The sequence below is a fragment of the Porites lutea genome, chromosome 6 (genome assembly GCF_958299795.1).
Source record: "Porites lutea chromosome 6, jaPorLute2.1, whole genome shotgun sequence".
NCBI classification, from domain to species: Eukaryota; Metazoa; Cnidaria; class Anthozoa; order Scleractinia; family Poritidae; genus Porites; species Porites lutea.
This window is the reverse complement of record NC_133206.1, coordinates 6,726,365-6,744,830: the sequence shown is the minus strand read 5'-3', so window position 1 is coordinate 6,744,830 and position 18,466 is coordinate 6,726,365. Positions and strand designations below refer to the sequence as shown.

The following is an 18,466-nucleotide window of genomic DNA, read 5'->3' as shown; positions in this document are numbered from 1 at the left end:
GGATGCAAAGATCAGCTCCTAATAAATAAAATGATCATACAAGACTGCAAAAAGAAGAAAAAGAACCTGAGTATGACTTGGATAGACTACAGAAAAGCCTATGATAGTGTTCCTCACAGTTGGATACTGAAGACCTTACAGATGTACAGGTTTAATGAAAAACTAATGAAGATCACGAGAACCTCAATGAGCAACTGGAAAACTACGATGAAGCTATCTTACAATGATGGATGCATCACAACAGATCAGATCAAGATCAAAAGAGGGATCTTTCAAGGAGATTCATTCCCACCTCTGCTATTTTGTCTAACCCTTGTGCCTTTAACATCAGAGCTGGCTACATCTGGGTATGGTTACAAGATCTTAAACACAAGTGCTCCAATCAGCAATCTGTTTTATATGGATGATCTAAAATTGCATAGCAAGAACGAGCAAGAACAAGTTGGAGAACTGAAAATAATGAAACAATTCAATGATGATATTGGTATGGAACTTGGACTTGAGAAATGTGCCAAAGCCAGTTTCAAGAAAGGTAAACTGGCCTCAACTGGAAACATAGTAATAGATGATGACACAGAAATACAAGAGTTGGACCAGGAAGGAGTATACAAATACCTGGGTGTAGATGAAAGTGATGGTATCCAGCATAGCAAAATGAAAGAGAAGATAAGAAAAAAATATAATAGGAGAGTAAGATTAATGTCTAAGATCTGAGCTCAATGGAAGAAACAAAATAGAAGCTATCAATAGTCTTGCAGTCCCAGTTGTGCAATACAGTTTTGGCATCATTGACTGGAAAATCTCAGAACTGAAGAAGATTGACACAAAAACACACAAACTATTGAACATGCACAAGATGTTACATCCTAAAGCAGATGTGGAAAGACTGTACATCCCAAGAAAAGATGGAGGTAGGGGCCTGATTGATGTAGAAACAGCATTCAAAACAGCAACAATAGTGCTTGATCACTATCTGAAGCACAAAGAAGGGCAATATCCAAAGCAGCGGCTTGAACATGAAAGATCTAAAGCCAAAAATTCAATATCCAAGAATGCTACTAAATTCAAAAGGGCAGTAACAATGCCAGAGGTTGAGAACAGAGAAGATAAATCTGCCTCTGAAAATGCTAAAGCACTGAAACACGTGTTTAAGTCCAAGATGAAGTCAATGAAAGAAGAAAAGTGGAGAAACAAAGTATTGCATGGCTAGTATCCAAAGATCCTAGAGAAGCCTCATGTAGACACCGTCACCACCAACAAATGGTTGTCAAGTAATTTGAAAGGAGAAACGGAGGGACTACTTGTAGCAGCTCAAGACCAGGCAATGAACACCAGAAACTACCAGAAAGTAATATGTGGCCAGCAAGTGGAGAGCAAATGCAGAATGTGTTCGCAACATTAAGAGACAGTTGACCATATTGTATCTGGATGTGAGGTATTAGCCAAAACAGAGTACATCTCCAGGCACAATAATGCTGCAGCATATCTCCATTGGAGCATCTGTAAAGATCATGATATAGAGATTACAGACAAATGGTACGAACACGAGCCAGAGACCGTGATGCACAATAAAGATAACAACATCACCATCATGTGGGACATGCCAGTCAATACTGATAGAACTATAACAGCGAACAGACCAGACATCATCGTTAAAGATTCAGTGAATTCCACCTGCAAACTGATTGATATGACTGTTCCATCAGATAGAAACATCGCACTGAAGGAAACTGAAAAAAAAGCAAGTACAAAGACCTAGAACTAGAAATACAGAGAATGTGGCATATGAAAACCGTAGTGATCCCTGTGGTTGTTGGTGCACTTGGTACGGTGAAAAAGGGTATGGTAGAAAACATCAAGAAAGTATCAGAGAGAGCTACTATGACAGAGATTCAAAAGATATGCGTGCTGGGATCTGCGCGAATCGTCAGAAAGGTGCTCAGTGTATGAACAGAATGATTGACTTAAGTGACTCACGCTGTAGGTGCATGGTTTGCGCCCGGCTAATGCACAAAAAGAACACCAGCAAAGACTGTGATAAAAGAGATAATAATAATAATAATAATAATAACAGCAACAACAACAATAATAAGACAAACAAAAGACTTCACAAAGCCTCATGACTATGCTAACCTGAGATCAGGCACAATTTGAGTGGTTCTCATACATTCTCTCTAACGGCTACCGCTAAAATTGGGCTCTCTTTTCGTTTCGCCATGCCCACCGGAATGTTATTTACAAAGCGAAACGAAAATAGAGCCTGATCTCAGGTTATGACTATGCTTCCTTTCTGTTAAGAGCCTGAATGGAACAAGAGAACAACAGTGCGTGTGATTTTCACTCTTAACACTAAGTATTTAGAGTAAACTCGGACGTCATTTTTGGTGACAGTAGCTACCGCTCTCAGTCCATTGAATTTACGGGCTTTAGGTCACCTTCCAACGCATTATCGATATGTAACCTATGTGGTATATGTGAAGTGAAAACAGAGGTGGAGCTATTAACCACGTTTTGGTCAAAACTAGGGTCATTTTGATACTTTTATTGTGTTTTTCAGTTTACACTAAAGGCGAACAGTTCCGATTTTGAAGAGTTAAGTTTTCTATCTCGCCCGGCAAAATGGATAAAGTTTACAGTCAAGAAATTATATGGGGCTAGCGGCGGAGTTGGAATCCAAGAAATAGAAGTTTACAATGAATATTGTAATCAAAGTAAGTGATTTTTAAAACTGAATAGATAAACACAAAAGGAGCCAACAGACGATTCTGTTAATTGGTAAAAATATCCTCCATGTTTGAAGGGAAAGATATGTTGTATATAACTTCATTAAAATTTTGATCCATTGTTGGACCTTGTTGGTGTTCGGCTATGTTTGTGAAAAGTGCGCTTCCTAGGGCTCTGAGAAACTTTGCCTCGAATTAGCAGTTTAACCATCTTTGAATGTTAAAAGATCAATACTGAGAAGAGCGGCACGAAATCTTTGAAGAAAGTAATACACAGCTTGATTTTGACTACAGAGTGAAGATAATGTGAACTGCGGGAATTCAGATCTACATGAATTCATCTTCATTCCAAGTTTCATTCGTTCCGCTGGTGAAGATGAACTCAAAAAATTGGCCTGCTCCCAATGTATGGCTCTTCATAGATCACTTAATTTGGTAGAGCACTGCAGTGCTAATGCAGAGGCCATTAGTTCGCATCCCGTTCAAAAGCCCAAAACTTTTTTCGGACTTAAAATTTCTTAAATTGCAATTACAACTGCGGTGGTCATACTCTCGCTTTATTTACATTTTTACATTGATTGTCCATGTATACGAGTTTTACTTTCAGAATAGTGTGCTATGGAGTGCTACTAACAGTCTCTATATCGTAGTTTTACTCTAAGTTCTTGTCAGAATTCCTTTTGCATTTTCTATAAGTAAACAACTTATAAATTCATATCAGCCTTAGTTCCTTTTTTCATCTATTAGGGCAGCGTGGTCGAGCGCTGTTCATGTAACCCGGACGTCTCGCCCTGACCCCTAGCTGAATTTGTAGTCGGTAGTCAAAAGTTTAAATTCTCCGCTAAGCTTGTAAAATCGCCTCTGGCCAGTTAGGATTCTTAACCATATTTTTTCCATTTAAATTATTCCTATCTGAAAAGCCCCATAAGGGGAGAGGATAATAAAGTATTTATGACACAATCCTTTACCAATCAGGGCGAAGGAATCTCTGTTATCACCTGAGTATTTAAACTAAAGTGAATTTGAATTTGTTTGTTTTTAGAGTCACTTTGTGACGCTGTCCTCCTAAACAGCAACAACCAATCATCTCATTACCGTCTACACAACCGAAAGTTTCAATTCATGATTGACGCCCAGAGAAAAGTTACCGTTCTGTTAACAAGTGGATCGCTTGTCACTAGCTCGCGGTATGAGATAATCATTGGGTCTGCGGAGGATAACCAGCTCAAACTAAAACGTATCAAAGGCAACATTACTGCTGATTTGTTGGTGAAGCACGTTACGGGGCCATTAAAGGAAAACGAGATGCGGTCATTCTGGATTGAAGTAGAAACAGACAGAGTAGTGTTTGGTTCTGGAGAAGTGGTATGTCTTACAGAGTATATGATTAGTTTCTTGCAAGAGAGAAACTACTTGGTCGATATTTCTTATTTGAGATACGGCTGTTGCGACGCGTTCCTCGCACGACCCTCGCCATACCCTCGTGTATGATACGTCTTTGAGTCTTAGCGTGTCATAGCCCCTTCAACCTCTGTTATTTTCTTGTCAAAGATCATCGTTATCATTATCCTTATTTTCGAAACGCTTAGTAGACTATGGCATAACATAAAAGTTCAGTGGTTTAAGGTTTTCTTCATATTGGGGCTAAGTTCAGCAGCTGAACCTCTTTTAGGCGGCCACATTGGAAGTAACGGTAAGTAGCCGCTTAGTATAGGATTCACTGTAGTTGATGTTTTCTCTTAATTATCATGTAGCACGTATTTATACCCCAAGTAGACTAGATGACTATACTTTTCAGAATCATATATTGATTCACTGTCTCAAATGTTATCGTTTTTTCAACAGCTTTACCTGTTTTGGAGAGATAGTGATCCAATTAACGTGAAATACGTGTTCTTCTCTACGACCACATCAACGGCAATTATTCATGTGTGTGGACGTACAGGTAAAGAACTCATTTTTAATATCGCTGGTCACGTTCTTATACGTTTTAAAAATTTCCAGTTTATCAGGGTAACTGATAATGATGATTTTCTGTCGTTCAATTCAGGAAAAGGTTACACAGTTTATATTTGGCGGGTGGGTGGATTTGGCGTATTATATGACGGAAATTTGTTTTCCTCAACATCGCTTTTGCTCATAACTGGAGGGAAATTTATGTGAGTAATTTTCCGAAGACATGTAATTAAGTATTGGACCACAAATTTCAGAAACAACAGAATTAAAATTCTAATTTAATTCATATGATAGCTGAAAAATATAGACTATGTTTGAAAGCGCATGTCCAGGCTTGTCTTGTACACTATTTCGATAAATTGGTATTTTATAGCAACTCTCAGATAAGTATCATTTGATATAAAGCATGTAAAGAGGATCCTATTATGGAAAGGTTATTTCTTTTGGAATTGGAAATTAGGGAAATTCTAATTCTTTGATCCAAAGGGACTTATAAATTGACGTAGGCTGCGAAATCAGCCGACATTTCGGGACTCCACCAACGGTTTCTCCGGGAAAAGATGTTCAATGGAACGACAACAGAAATTCCATACTGATGACGTGTCACACCCTGATATAGGTAGTGCTTGTGATTGGTTGAAAATTTGCTCTAACCAATCAGAAGCACTACCCAGAACTGGGTAGTAACACCTCATCAGTATGAAATGTTTGCGCTCGTTCCTCAGAGATCATTTCGCGGAAAAACCGTCAGGGACGTTGCTAAATGTCGGCTGTTTTCTCGCTTTAAAATTGAGTCGGGGTGGGGGAAGGGGACTATTTTCGCAATTTTTGCATAGCATTCTCATTGCATGCTTTTAACAGATCAATGTTATAAAGATGCGACTCACTACTGGCCACTGGACAAGCCTGTTTTCGTAAAGGACATAAACAACGGCAAAATCGGAAAGATTCACGGTCCATGGATCACAGAGCGCGCAGCCGCTAAAGCTGACTTTTCACCTCTGGCGCTCTCCATCGACAGCTCTGCTTCCTGGGTAGACCTTAGCGACCTTTCAGACAGCTGCTTAAGCATTCCTTCCAAGTGTCCCAATGGATTTTCTTTAAGCTTCAAAGCCAGTATTTCTGGAACTGGAACCGGCTATTTGCTATCCCTTGGCACAGTAAGCATCTTTTATGTCGACGAAACCATGTATTTTACTGTTAAGGACACACACAAGGAGTGGGAGGTTAAAGGAGCCTTTAAGAGGAACACCTGGCAGACATTTTCCATTGGGTGGAGCTACCCAAATGGCCTGACTGCTGTTATAGTCGGTAATGCAGCTACTGTGTTGTATGATTTCAGTGGCAAGACTGTCACGCCTTCAGCTCTGATAAACGGTTCTTTTACGATTGGTCGACCAAAATATTTCAGTGGTGCAATCAGAGATGTTGCAATTTGGAAACTGGAAATAAGTGAGGAAAGGATGAAAACACTTCATGTATGCAATGGTGAGTCCACTTTTTATAACTTGTTTCAATAGGTTTGTGCAGATCAACCCTCACTGCAACATTACGATTGTCAATAATAAAAAAATAACGAAACATGCAAAACAAGTTAACATCATTTTGCCAGAGGTAGCCTGGGATTTTGGGGCTCCGTAGTTGGGGAAAAGGGGGGACAATTCGCGATCAAAGCTAGCCGATCAGACCGAGATATGTTGTGAACAGTTAACACGTGTTTAACCTTTGTCATGAGGATGTCATATAGTTTCATCTTTTTTTCTGGAAACGAAGAAGGCGTTTGAAAAGCTCACGTATTAGAAGAAGCACCGTATGATTATTTCAATGTGTTCATTTAAGATCAAGAAATGCTGTGCCTGTTTATTCCCAACATAGTCAAAAATTCTATCGCGAAAAAGGAGAAAAATAATGAGGTCAAGGGCCATTACTGATTCCCAAAAAGTCTCACTGTTAAAGCGAGGCTAAGTGCAAAAACCTGTCCTGTTAAAATGTGAATTATAATAGAATTACTTTTGTAACAATTGGTTCGCCTCCAGCCTCGCTTTGAAACAGAGGCTTGGGACGTGAGATAAAAGGCCTAGCTAAGTGCACTTTTCTCATGAGCTGATGAGCAGTCACTCTTATCTATGGTGTTCACAGATCCAGACTCCTGCCCCGTGGGCTGGAAATATTTCGATGGTTCCTGTTACAAGGTGTCGCCTTCAAACCTCTCAGTTTCCGCAGCTCGTGAAGCATGCGTTAGTGAAACAGCTGATCTGGTGAAGATTACATCAGAAGAGGAAAATGCTTTTGTTCGTAGCTTGCTAAAAGGGGATGCTTGGATTGATGCTTGGATTGGACTTGAACGAGAGCCAAACGATGAATTATATTACTGGAGAGACGGAATGAAGGTCTCTTATGAGAAATGGAATAACGGATCATCAAGTGGTGATTGTGTTGTTATGGAATCGAGTGGAAATTGGAGCAAAACTTCATGCTCATCGTACACATCGAGATACGTCTGTGAACAAGGTAATGTTTCAAGCTCATGATAAATTTTCAAACGGCGGTTTTTTCGCTGTTGATTAAAATCACTCTTTTTTATGCCTTGTGCCAAGAATTTCTTTTAAACATTAACTACATTTGAGGACTTTTTACCCGTCAACAGTGCCTGATTATAAACGCAGAGCAGCTAGTGTTTCGAGTGTCTAATAAAATCATATTGCTTTCAATGCGGCACAGCAAATTCCTTGGAAAATCATTACAACTCACTGGAGGGACCTTACGATCCAAGGACGAGGACGGCAGCGAAAACGTCGCTGAAAAAGTGAATTCGCGTTCTTTTAATCTTCATCGCGATTACGCTTGTGTACGTCCTCTATAAAACGTGAAATCAGGCATTTTCAAGTCGTAGTCGTGCAGTGACGGCAAAGAAATGTACAAAGTCAAAAAGAGTAATGCACGTGCAAAGTTCTTGTTTTGCTTATTAAACCTGTTGCTTTTATGACTTTTTCGTTGCCGTCCTCGTCACGGGAGGAAACTAACGGCCATCAATTATTCAGTTTTGCGTTTGCGTTCCATAGTCGATCAAAGTGATTTCAGAAATTGTTGATCTTAGTCTCTCAGTTTATCATTATTAATGCCTGAATGTTTATCCTTCTTCACTACAGTTCCTTACCAGTACTTGGGTTGCTACAAGGACGGTGACACATCGCCAGCTTTTGTTTTTAACCCCGGTGGATACAAGCCAAGCAGCATGACCCCAGGTCTCTGCATGCACGAGTGCGGCACTTGGTACTACAATTATGCAGCAGTAAAGGGGGGAATGCTGTGCTTGTGTTCTAACTCCACTTCCCCAGCGGCTGAAGGTGCCGCTGACATGTGCTTTTGGCCCTGTTTTGGTTCTGGAAATCTTAAATGCGGAGGAAAAAGTCACATTTCTGTTTTCAAGTCAGTTACGGTGTGGCCTCGGAGGCTAGACATGTCCTTGGATTCCTCTGTGTACACCTTCAAGGCTTTTAACATAACATTGACGCCGACGTTACCAGCAAATGAAACCGTTGAGTCCTACACGATTAACATCAGGGATGGTACAACTCATTACACCACGCATTCCCCTGCAACCATAGCAATTCTGCATCCCGGAAGTTACTACATCAAAGGAACAGCAATCGTAAAACATAGTAAAACAGGTTATCGATCAACAGTTGAATCTCTTGTGAAGACTAGGAGAGTAGTTTCTGAATTGACAGGTCTTAATATTTCTTGCCAATCCTGTGCTCCTGTGAACGTTTCCGCCGGTTGTTCTGTGATGTTCCGTTATGGTTCTAACGTGAATTATTCAGTGCAATTTGGGGACGGAAAAGGTCAAGTCAGTGGTTCACTGCCTGGTAAGTGTTAACACCCAAACATTACTACAACTTTGCTGCACTAACTTCTGTTAACAGAGACCTTTAGATTCTAAGACGAGGACGAGATTTTGTCAGTACGAAGTGTTGCGCATAAGTAAACCAGCATCATTTTAGCTGGAAAACGCGATAGCAGTCGTGACCTAACTACGAGTTTTTGCGAGTATCTCGAAGTGGTACAAAAAAGTTGTCAAATGTTCGAGGTTTTATTTTCTTGCGATCGAGAGAGGGCGTAACCTTGAGACATAACGGTGCTAACTTTCTTGGTGAAAAATTGTCCTGCTGTCTTTTTTTTGACAATACGCGGAAAAAATTACATCAAATTTCGTTTTCGTAGTTGTTTTTGTCCTCGAACGCTAAGGTCTCTAATGAAAGAGCAAATTATGATGATTGGAATCTTTTGATTGATAAGCCAGAAAGTGTATCGTGGTAGGGGGATTTAAATCGGGTCAAAGTCTTCTGCGTCTTGTACATTGCATTCCCCACTCTCGCCCTTTTTTGGTTTCCTATAGCTATTTTTCGATTGCGACATAGTAAGCATTCTCATGCAATTTCCCCTTGTTTATCCCACTTTCCATCCTTTTAAAACTCCTACCTCTCGCCCTTTCCTTTCCCACCTCTTGTACCCCTCCCACACACTATTCTCCCAGGCTCCTACTTCCTGTCCTTCCCCACTATGATATTCAATTAGTATAACTATATTTCGGACATGCAAAGATAAGGATTCTGGGGATAGAGCTAGCCTAAACTTCAAAGTGAGAACCTATCAGCACTTGTTCATATTATCTTGTTCACAGTCTTAATCCACCACCGTGATTTCACGGCGAATTTCAGGTCAAAAAAATATAACATTTAGTCGCCTACTGGGTGCAAATATAGTTTCAGGCGCAAATTAAGCCGGGCAAAGCCTTAACCAGTCCTAGATGAGATTAGTCTTAAAACGGGGTCGTATGATTTTCCTTCATGCACTTCTGCTGAATTTGCTGATTATGCAATTAATGGACCTGTTTTTCAATCCACAGATGCAGCAGTACTGACTGTAGGCACACCAGCTGGGGAAGCACATTCGCCAATTACATCTGACGGGTTATATCTGATGGCGGGTACGGAAGGCAAAAGTAAAGGAGAAGCTGTTGCCCTGGAAATGGATGTTGAGACAGGAGGGTCTTTAGAAATCATGGTACTCTTCCAATAGACTAATGATAAAGTGTTTTGAAAATAGACCTCATTGTTCATCTTTACTTTACAAAACACCACACTGCTGGTTGATGTAAGTAACCAATAATAATGAAAAAGCCGCGGAGATAAGAATCAATCACGGAGCCGGAATGCAGAAAAAATCCAGGTGGGATTCGAACCCAGGACCTTCCGCACCCTAGTCGGATGCTCCAACTACTGAGCTAGTAAAGACTGAGGTGAGGAAGAGTGATTTCTGGGGGGATGACATACTAGCTGCATCAAACCGGAATCAAAACAGGGCACTAAGGAACAGGTTTCATGCAATTCTCTTGGAACTTCGTTGCCCTGTTCGATACAAGTGGCAAAAAAGATCAAAGAAGTCAACCCAATACATTAAATTGCTACCTATATTTATAAAACTAATGCAGTATTGATGAAACGTTGTGAGAAGAAACTGTCGCTAGGCATGATCATCTCAGGGCAGCAAAAGTGTTGTGAGGAACGGAAAATTGCAGTTTGTAAGAAAAATCGCCCAGTGCAACGAGATCGTGATGCAAATGTTACTATTGGCTGCCAGTTTTGTAACAAAATTTTATTTGTGAGTACTTTTGAAATAACTGTCATCCAAATTTCCTGAGCAATGTTGTAGTTTTTGTAGTAAACACTAATCACTTACATCGCTAGGTTTATCGACCAACGTGCACGGATTCTACTCAACGATACTGTCCATCAACCAAGACGTGTATCAGCGACATCACTATGTGCACAGGCAGTGAGAAAAAAACATGCGACAACGATGCAATCTTCAGTTTCTCTGACGGGCAGTGTGTCGTGAAAAGTATGTCGCGTTGCAAAAACGAAACACTGCCTTATGGAAACTTTAACTACCAACAAATCCATAGATACCTGGTCTACACAACAAGTGGTCCCAAGCGTATTTTGATTGAAGATGAAAATCAGAGATTTCAGCTTCAACCTGGAGATGTCTTTGGCGTGCGTTTCGCTCCCTCCGGACCGACAGGGGCGCTAAAAACCAGTTCATCAGGGTCCTCTCTATTTTATTCCAGTGCAGTTATTAACAAAACTGGTGCGGGAATTCTTCTTGGTAATTACCATCCATTTACAGAGAACAGTCCACAAAATCGTTCCATACTCCCTGCAATCGCTTTGGTCGTGTCTAGTGTTTCTGAATCCCGTGTAGAAAGAGTGTATAAAGAGGTTGGACATAAGACCATCGCCTTATCAGTCGGAAACTCCGTTGTTGAAAAATCGATTTGCCTCCAGGAAATGGTCACCGAATTGAAGCTATATATACCGGAAGTCTTCCCTTCGGCGGAATCTGTAAATTTAACCGGCTCTATAACCAAAGGAACTAATGTTACTTTCATCTGGGATTTTGGTGACAACAGCAACGACACGACAAAATTACCATGGGTCACGAAAATATTTGACAACACTGGGGAGAGGACCCTTGGCGTCTTGGCAAGGAATAAGATAGGGGTAGCTACACTCTGGTGTCAGGTGGTCATTCAAGAGAGAATAGCTGGCTTGAAATTTAAAAACGATTCTTTTAAAACAATAGAAAACGGGACCACAGCTAGCTTTGGCTGGACATTGTTCAATGGATCACACGTTGAATTTAATGTCACCATCACACTCCCTGATGGGAGTATGGAAACAAGGAATTTGACTGACGTCAAAGTGCCAGGTGCAAGGTTTTTTAGACTCTATAAAAGTAACTTTACAATTGTTGCTTGGTACAGTGTAGTCATCACAGCCACCAATAGAGTTAACAATGAAACAATTGCAGGGAACCTCAGCGTACAATATGCAATTCATGGTGTGGTGGTTGAGCATCCACTGATCCTAAAGACCAACGAAACGTTCAACTTCACTGTATTGCCTCATCTAGGGGACGAAATGGCCCGATATACCTTACATACCATGGATGGAAAAACAACGAACAGCACTGATAAAGTTACACCCTATACATACACCACAGCTGGTAGATACAAAGTAGTATTGATCGCATCCAATGATGTCAGTTCAATGCTTGTGAACTGCACAGAGATTGTCGTCCAGGACGTAATCGAAGGCTTGAAATACACTAGCGTTAATCATTACGTAGCAGTGAACGCTCCGGCAGAAATACACTGGAGGCTTACCCAAGGCTCTGAACTTCTTTTTTCCATTGACTATGGTGATGGGAGCCAAAAAATTGTCAACAGGAGTCTTTCAGTTGGCGATATTTTTGTAGCAATTAGTACGCACAATTACACTGAGCCTGGGGAATATCTCGTGGTCATTAATGCGAGTAGTCTTGTGGATAGCAAAACGATTAACACCACAGTATATGTGGAGACGCCAGCAGAGGGTCCAGGACTCGCTATATGGCGTACTAAATCTCCTAAAGTCCAAGAAAAACTGTGTAACAAGGAATTGTACATTGCTGCTAATGATTCTGTTACGCTGAACGTGACAATTTCAAATGGCACCAACTTAAACGTGGCGATAAATTTTGGAGATAATTCAAGTGATAAATCGTTGTACTTCCGACGAGAGTTTCCGACTTCGGGATGGAGCACCAATCATTTCTACTCCATTGCAGGAAAATACAACATTACGGTGACATTCTTCAACAGAAATCCTTCAAATGCCAGCTGCACTTGGCTGCTGATAGTCCAGGACGTAATCGAAGGCTTAAAATATACTAGTGTTAATCATTCCGTAGCAGTGAACGCTCCGGTAGAAATACACTGGAGGTTTACCCAAGGCTCTGAACTTCTTTTTTCCATTGACTATGGTGATGAGAGCCCAAAAATTGTCACCAGGAGTCGTTCAGTTGGCGATAGTTTTGAAGCAAATAGTACGCACAGTTACACTGAGCCTGGGAAATATCTCGTGGTCATTAATGCCCGTAATCGCGTGGATAGCAAAACGATTAACACCACAGTATATGTGGAGACGCCAGCAGAGGGTCCAGGACTCGCTATATGGCGTACTAAATCTCCTAAAGTCCAAGAAAAACTGTGTAACAAGGAATTGTACATTGCTGCTAATGATTCTGTTACGCTGAACGTGACAATTTCAAATGGCACCAACTTAAACGTGGCGATAAATTTTGGAGATAATTCAAGTGATGAATCGTTGTACTTCCGACGAGAGTTTCCGACTTCGGGATGGAGCACCAATCATCACTACTCCATTGCAGGAAAATACAACATTACGGTGACATTCTTCAACAGAAATCCTTCAAATGCCAGCTGCACTTGGCTGCTGATAGTCCAGGACGTAATCGAAGGCTTAAAATATACTAGTGTTAATCATTCCGTAGCAGTGAACGCTCCGGTAGAAATACACTGGAGGTTTACCCAAGGCTCTGAACTTCTTTTTTCCATTGACTATGGTGATGGGAGCCCAAAAATTGTCACCAGGAGTCGTTCAGTTGGCGATAGTTTTGAAGCAAATAGTACGCACAGTTACACTGAGCCTGGGAAATATCTCGTGGTCATTAATGCCCGTAATCGCGTGGATAGCAAAACGATTAACACCACAGTATATGTGGAGACGCCAGCAGAGGGTCCAGGACTCGCTATATGGCGTACTAAATCTCCTAAAGTCCAAGAAAAACTGTGTAACAAGGAATTGTACATTGCTGTTAATGATTCTGTTACGCTGAACGTGACAATTTCAAATGGCACCAACTTAAACGTGGCGATAAATTTTGGAGATAATTCAAGTGATGAATCGTTGTACTTCCGACGAGAGTTTCCGACTTCGGGATGGAGCACCAATCATCACTACTCCATTGCAGGAAAATACAACATTACGGTGACATTCTTCAACAGAAATCCTTCAAATGCCAGCTGCACTTGGCTGCTGATAGTCCAGGACGTAATCGAAGGCTTAAAATATACTAGTGTTAATCATTCCGTAGCAGTGAACGCTCCGGTAGAAATACACTGGAGGTTTACCCAAGGCTCTGAACTTCTTTTTTCCATTGACTATGGTGATGAGAGCCCAAAAATTGTCACCAGGAGTCGTTCAGTTGGCGATAGTTTTGAAGCAAATAGTACGCACAGTTACACTGAGCCTGGGAAATATCTCGTGGTCATTAATGCCCGTAATCGCGTGGATAGCAAAACGATTAACACCACAGTATATGTGGAGACGCCAGCAGAGGGTCCAGGACTCGCTATATGGCGTACTAAATCTCCTAAAGTCCAAGAAAAACTGTGTAACAAGGAATTGTACATTGCTGCTAATGATTCTGTTACGCTGAACGTGACAATTTCAAATGGCACCAACTTAAACGTGGCGATAAATTTTGGAGATAATTCAAGTGATGAATCGTTGTACTTCCGACGAGAGTTTCCGACTTCGGGATGGAGCACCAATCATCACTACTCCATTGCAGGAAAATACAACATTACGGTGACATTCTTCAACAGAAATCCTTCAAATGCCAGCTGCACTTGGCTGCTGATAGTCCAGGACGTAATCGAAGGCTTAAAATATACTAGTGTTAATCATTCCGTAGCAGTGAACGCTCCGGTAGAAATACACTGGAGGTTTACCCAAGGCTCTGAACTTCTTTTTTCCATTGACTATGGTGATGAGAGCCCAAAAATTGTCACCAGGAGTCGTTCAGTTGGCGATAGTTTTGAAGCAAATAGTACGCACAGTTACACTGAGCCTGGGAAATATCTCGTGGTCATTAATGCCCGTAATCGCGTGGATAGCAAAACGATTAACACCACAGTATATGTGGAGACGCCAGCAGAGGGTCCAGGACTCGCTATATGGCGTACTAAATCTCCTAAAGCCCAAGAAAAACTGTGTAACAAGGAATTGTACATTACTACTAATGATTCTGTTACGCTGAACGTGACAATTTCAAATGGCACCAACTTAAACGTGGCGATACATTTTGGAGATAATTCAAGTGATGAATCGTTGTACTTCCGACGAGAGTTTCCGACTTCGGGATGGAGCACCAATCATCACTACTCCATTGCAGGAAAATACAACATTACGGTGACATTCTTCAACAGAAATCCTTCAAATGCCAGCTGCACTTGGCTGCTGATAGTCCAGGACGTAATCGAAGGCTTAAAATATACTAGTGTTAATCATTCCGTAGCAGTGAACGCTCCGGTAGAAATACACTGGAGGTTTACCCAAGGCTCTGAACTTCTTTTTTCCATTGACTATGGTGATGAGAGCCCAAAAATTGTCACCAGGAGTCGTTCAGTTGGCGATAGTTTTGAAGCAAATAGTACGCACAGTTACACTGAGCCTGGGAAATATCTCGTGGTCATTAATGCCAGTAATCGCGTGGATAGCAAAACGATTAACACCACAGTATATGTGGAGACGCCAGCAAAGGGCCCAGGACTCGCTTTATGGCGTACTAAATCTCCTAAAGCCCAAGAAAAACTGTGTAACAAGGAATTGTACATTACTACTAATGATTCTGTTACGCTGAACGTGACAATTTCAAATGGCACCAACTTAAACGTGGCGATAAATTTTGGAGATAGTTCAAGTGATAAATCGTTGTACTTTCCCCGAGAGTTTCCGACTTCGGGATGGAGCACCAATCATCACTACTCCATTGCAGGAAAATACAACATTACGGTGACATTCTTCAACAGAAATCCTTCAAATGTCAGCTACACTTGCCTGGTTATAATACAAGATTCAATCCAAGGACTTGAAATTATCACTGAACATACGGAATATGATAATCAATCATGCTCAGATTTTACTCTTCGCAAAGATACGTATCCCGTGGAATATGACGTATCTTTTAAAGCCTTTATCACAAACGGTACCAACGTAACTTTTACCTGGAATTTTGAAAACGATGGAGACAAAAGTTACCCGAATAAGACCTTCTTGCATAAGTTCAGTACTTGTGGAAATCACACCATTCGTCTAAAGGCACAGAATAAAGTCAGCGAGATGACACGTAATGTTACAATCACGCTGATGAAGAGCATACCTGGTGTTAACCTAGCAGACGACGGGCCTACAGTACAGAAAAAGCCAGTAAACTTTACTCTCACAGTGGGTCAGATGGGGCATAATCCCTGTTTTCTACTTAATGCACATGGCGCTAACTATCCAGAACAGTATGAAGAGAATAAATGTGGGAGTCTGACGAATTGCACTGGCAATAATTGTACTCAACATTTTAATGTCACGTATGAAAACGCCAGGAGTTATACTGTTAATTTTAGAGCCAACAATTCAGTATCCTGCATAGATTTAGAACGAACAGTGCTAGTAGGGAGGGGATACTGCGAAATACCCAAAATTAGAGTTCCTGGATTCGAATCCGGTAAAACAAATACGTTCACACGTTCAGAGAAGATAACTATTGAGACTGACAACGAGATTAAGTGCTTCAATGATACTACCGAATTCAGGTGGAAGATTACAAAGAGATGCCGCACTGATGAAAAAGATCCGATGCCAACTGAATTCACCACACCATTAGCCAAATTGGACTTTCCCGCGAGGAATTTTAGTATTTGCGCAAAGATTGAATTTCAGTTTTCCATCAACATGACTTGGGCAGAGGGATTTTACAATGAGAAGAAATTTTCTATTAAAATTATCCCAACTCCTCTCGTGGCAAGTATTTTGGGCGGCTCGAAGAGGACTGTAGGCAGTGACGTTATAGTGCAAATTGATGCTTCTAAGTCAGTGGACCCAGATGAACAAGATGAACCAGATGAGCCAGGAAGCAATTTCGAGTTTGCTTGGTTCTGTAGCTTTAATGGTTCCAAGTTGCCGGAAAATATATCCTCTACTGAGACAAAAAATCCCTTGAGTAATGGAAGCTGTTTCGGATATGCTTCAGGTCAACTTACGGATTTTAACGAAACAAAAATAATAAAGTTAAATACAAGCATGGCGATTCCTAACTCAACATATACTATCAGATTTATCATGGCAAAAAGTGGTCGACAGTCTTTTAAGGATCAAAATATTATCCTTGTTCCTGGTGATCCTCCTGATATGAGCATCGAGTGAGTATATCATATCAATTTTTATTTATACTATGGACTTTCTAAACGTTGCTTATATCCCCCACAAATTTGCACTTACCGGCTTTCTTTTGGCAAGGGCGCATTTTTCATCTTCTTCTTTCTGAATATGCCAACCAATTCCATAATTTCACACATTTGAATTTTTGTGACGTCACACTTCTCCTCTCTATATCCTCTATCTAATTTTCCAACATTAGTTCAAGAAATAGCGCAATACTGAAACCAACGGAACATGATCAGACAAAAAAAGATGTCAAAGCCAATGAATTTAAATGTGTGCCGCTAGCGTTGTTGGACTGGGAGTCCGATGGGTTTGTTTCCAGTTTCATACTAGTGAGGGTTGACGCTAATCTCGTACCCAGATCTCTTGATGACGAAGCCGAAGGCGAGATCAGGTCATATCCGATTTGTACACATGATAACCTGTCAGGAATGTTACAGGCGATGAAAGAGCGCATGCCCTAAATAAATCCTCAGTTTTAGACGTGTTAAAGAACGAATTTGATAGAGCCATGATGTTTTCTCTAAAAAAAAAAAAAAAAAACGTGGTTATACGCGTATCTTAAGAGACTGGTAAAAAAGTATGGGGGTGGGCTAGAGCAGAGAGGGGGTGGGTCATGAGGTTTTGAGCCTCGTGCAAGGGGTGGGTAGTGTAATTTTCAGCTACCCTTAGGGGATGGGCCAAAGAGAATATAAAACACAGCCAGATGGAATTATTGTTAAAAATATTCTCAAACTTGTTGCGTCCTTTTTAAAATGCAATTTTAATAAAATGCATGATTTTTGTTTCTTTTTTTTTCACATTTCAATGCTGTTTTAAATCCTGGTACCTTGGTGTGGTTACCCGGCCTATGTTGTTACATATATTCTAGAAAGGAATCAAAGAAAGAAACTCGAAAGAAATACGTATCAATAATAAGCAGAAATATTAACGCAAACCTAACAAATGTATTCAAAATATCAGAAACTTTTACATAGCAGTATTAGATGTATCGCGCTCCTGTCCAAAGACTCGTTTATCTTAAGAAAAACTAAGTGGACTGTATCAGCGCCCTTCGGAGAATGATCTTGGCTGACGCACAGCATAAATCTCCATTCATGAAGAAGGTGTAGTCTAAGCTACAACTCAAATCTGAAGATCACACTATCTCGCATGAAAATTCAACATCCTGGAAACAATATTTTGTAGCTGAGCGCAGGGCTTAAATATAGCAGGAAATAATCACATTCAAGGACAAAGAAACTACATGCATGTAGTTATTCAGTTCTAGGCATTTCGAAGAAATCAAAGACACTATGAGTAATATACTACTGCATCTGAGATCAAATCCTATCAGAAACACCTACAGAAGCATAAACCACAGGAAATAATTACTCAAAGTGCTTGAAACAAACCAGCTTCATGACCTCTATTTGTAAGACTATATAGTGTGGCAAAAATGATATCTACTTAGTCAGAATTTAGAATGTTCCATGCGCTGTGTAGTGCGAGTGACCTACGTGCGAGTGAGAAAAGAAGAAAAATCTCCCTTTTTCCCAAGCAAACTCTAAGGACACGTTTCACATTATCACGAGCGTATGAGTCGTGTTTGGCCTGTCAACACTTTGTTTCCAACCTTATGAAGCAAGGCAAGAGGCTAGAGACTTATGATTTTGTCAT

At 40.7% G+C, this 18,466-nt stretch overlaps 1 protein-coding gene across 1 annotated transcript in view; it reads left to right on the top strand.

Moving 5' to 3' along the window:
* Nucleotides 1-18,466, top strand: part of LOC140941819 (uncharacterized) — a 62,070-nt gene that overhangs the window by 15,371 nt on the left and 28,233 nt on the right. Inside the window, exons 6-13 of the mRNA XM_073390829.1 lie at nt 2,558-2,711; nt 3,766-4,088; nt 4,569-4,668; nt 5,541-6,167; nt 6,819-7,190; nt 7,829-8,548; nt 9,589-9,746; nt 10,430-16,785. Coding sequence (XP_073246930.1) covers nt 2,558-2,711; nt 3,766-4,088; nt 4,569-4,668; nt 5,541-6,167; nt 6,819-7,190; nt 7,829-8,548; nt 9,589-9,746; nt 10,430-16,785 — 8,810 coding nt within the window. The remainder of the gene's footprint in view (nt 1-2,557; nt 2,712-3,765; nt 4,089-4,568; nt 4,669-5,540; nt 6,168-6,818; nt 7,191-7,828; nt 8,549-9,588; nt 9,747-10,429; nt 16,786-18,466) is intronic.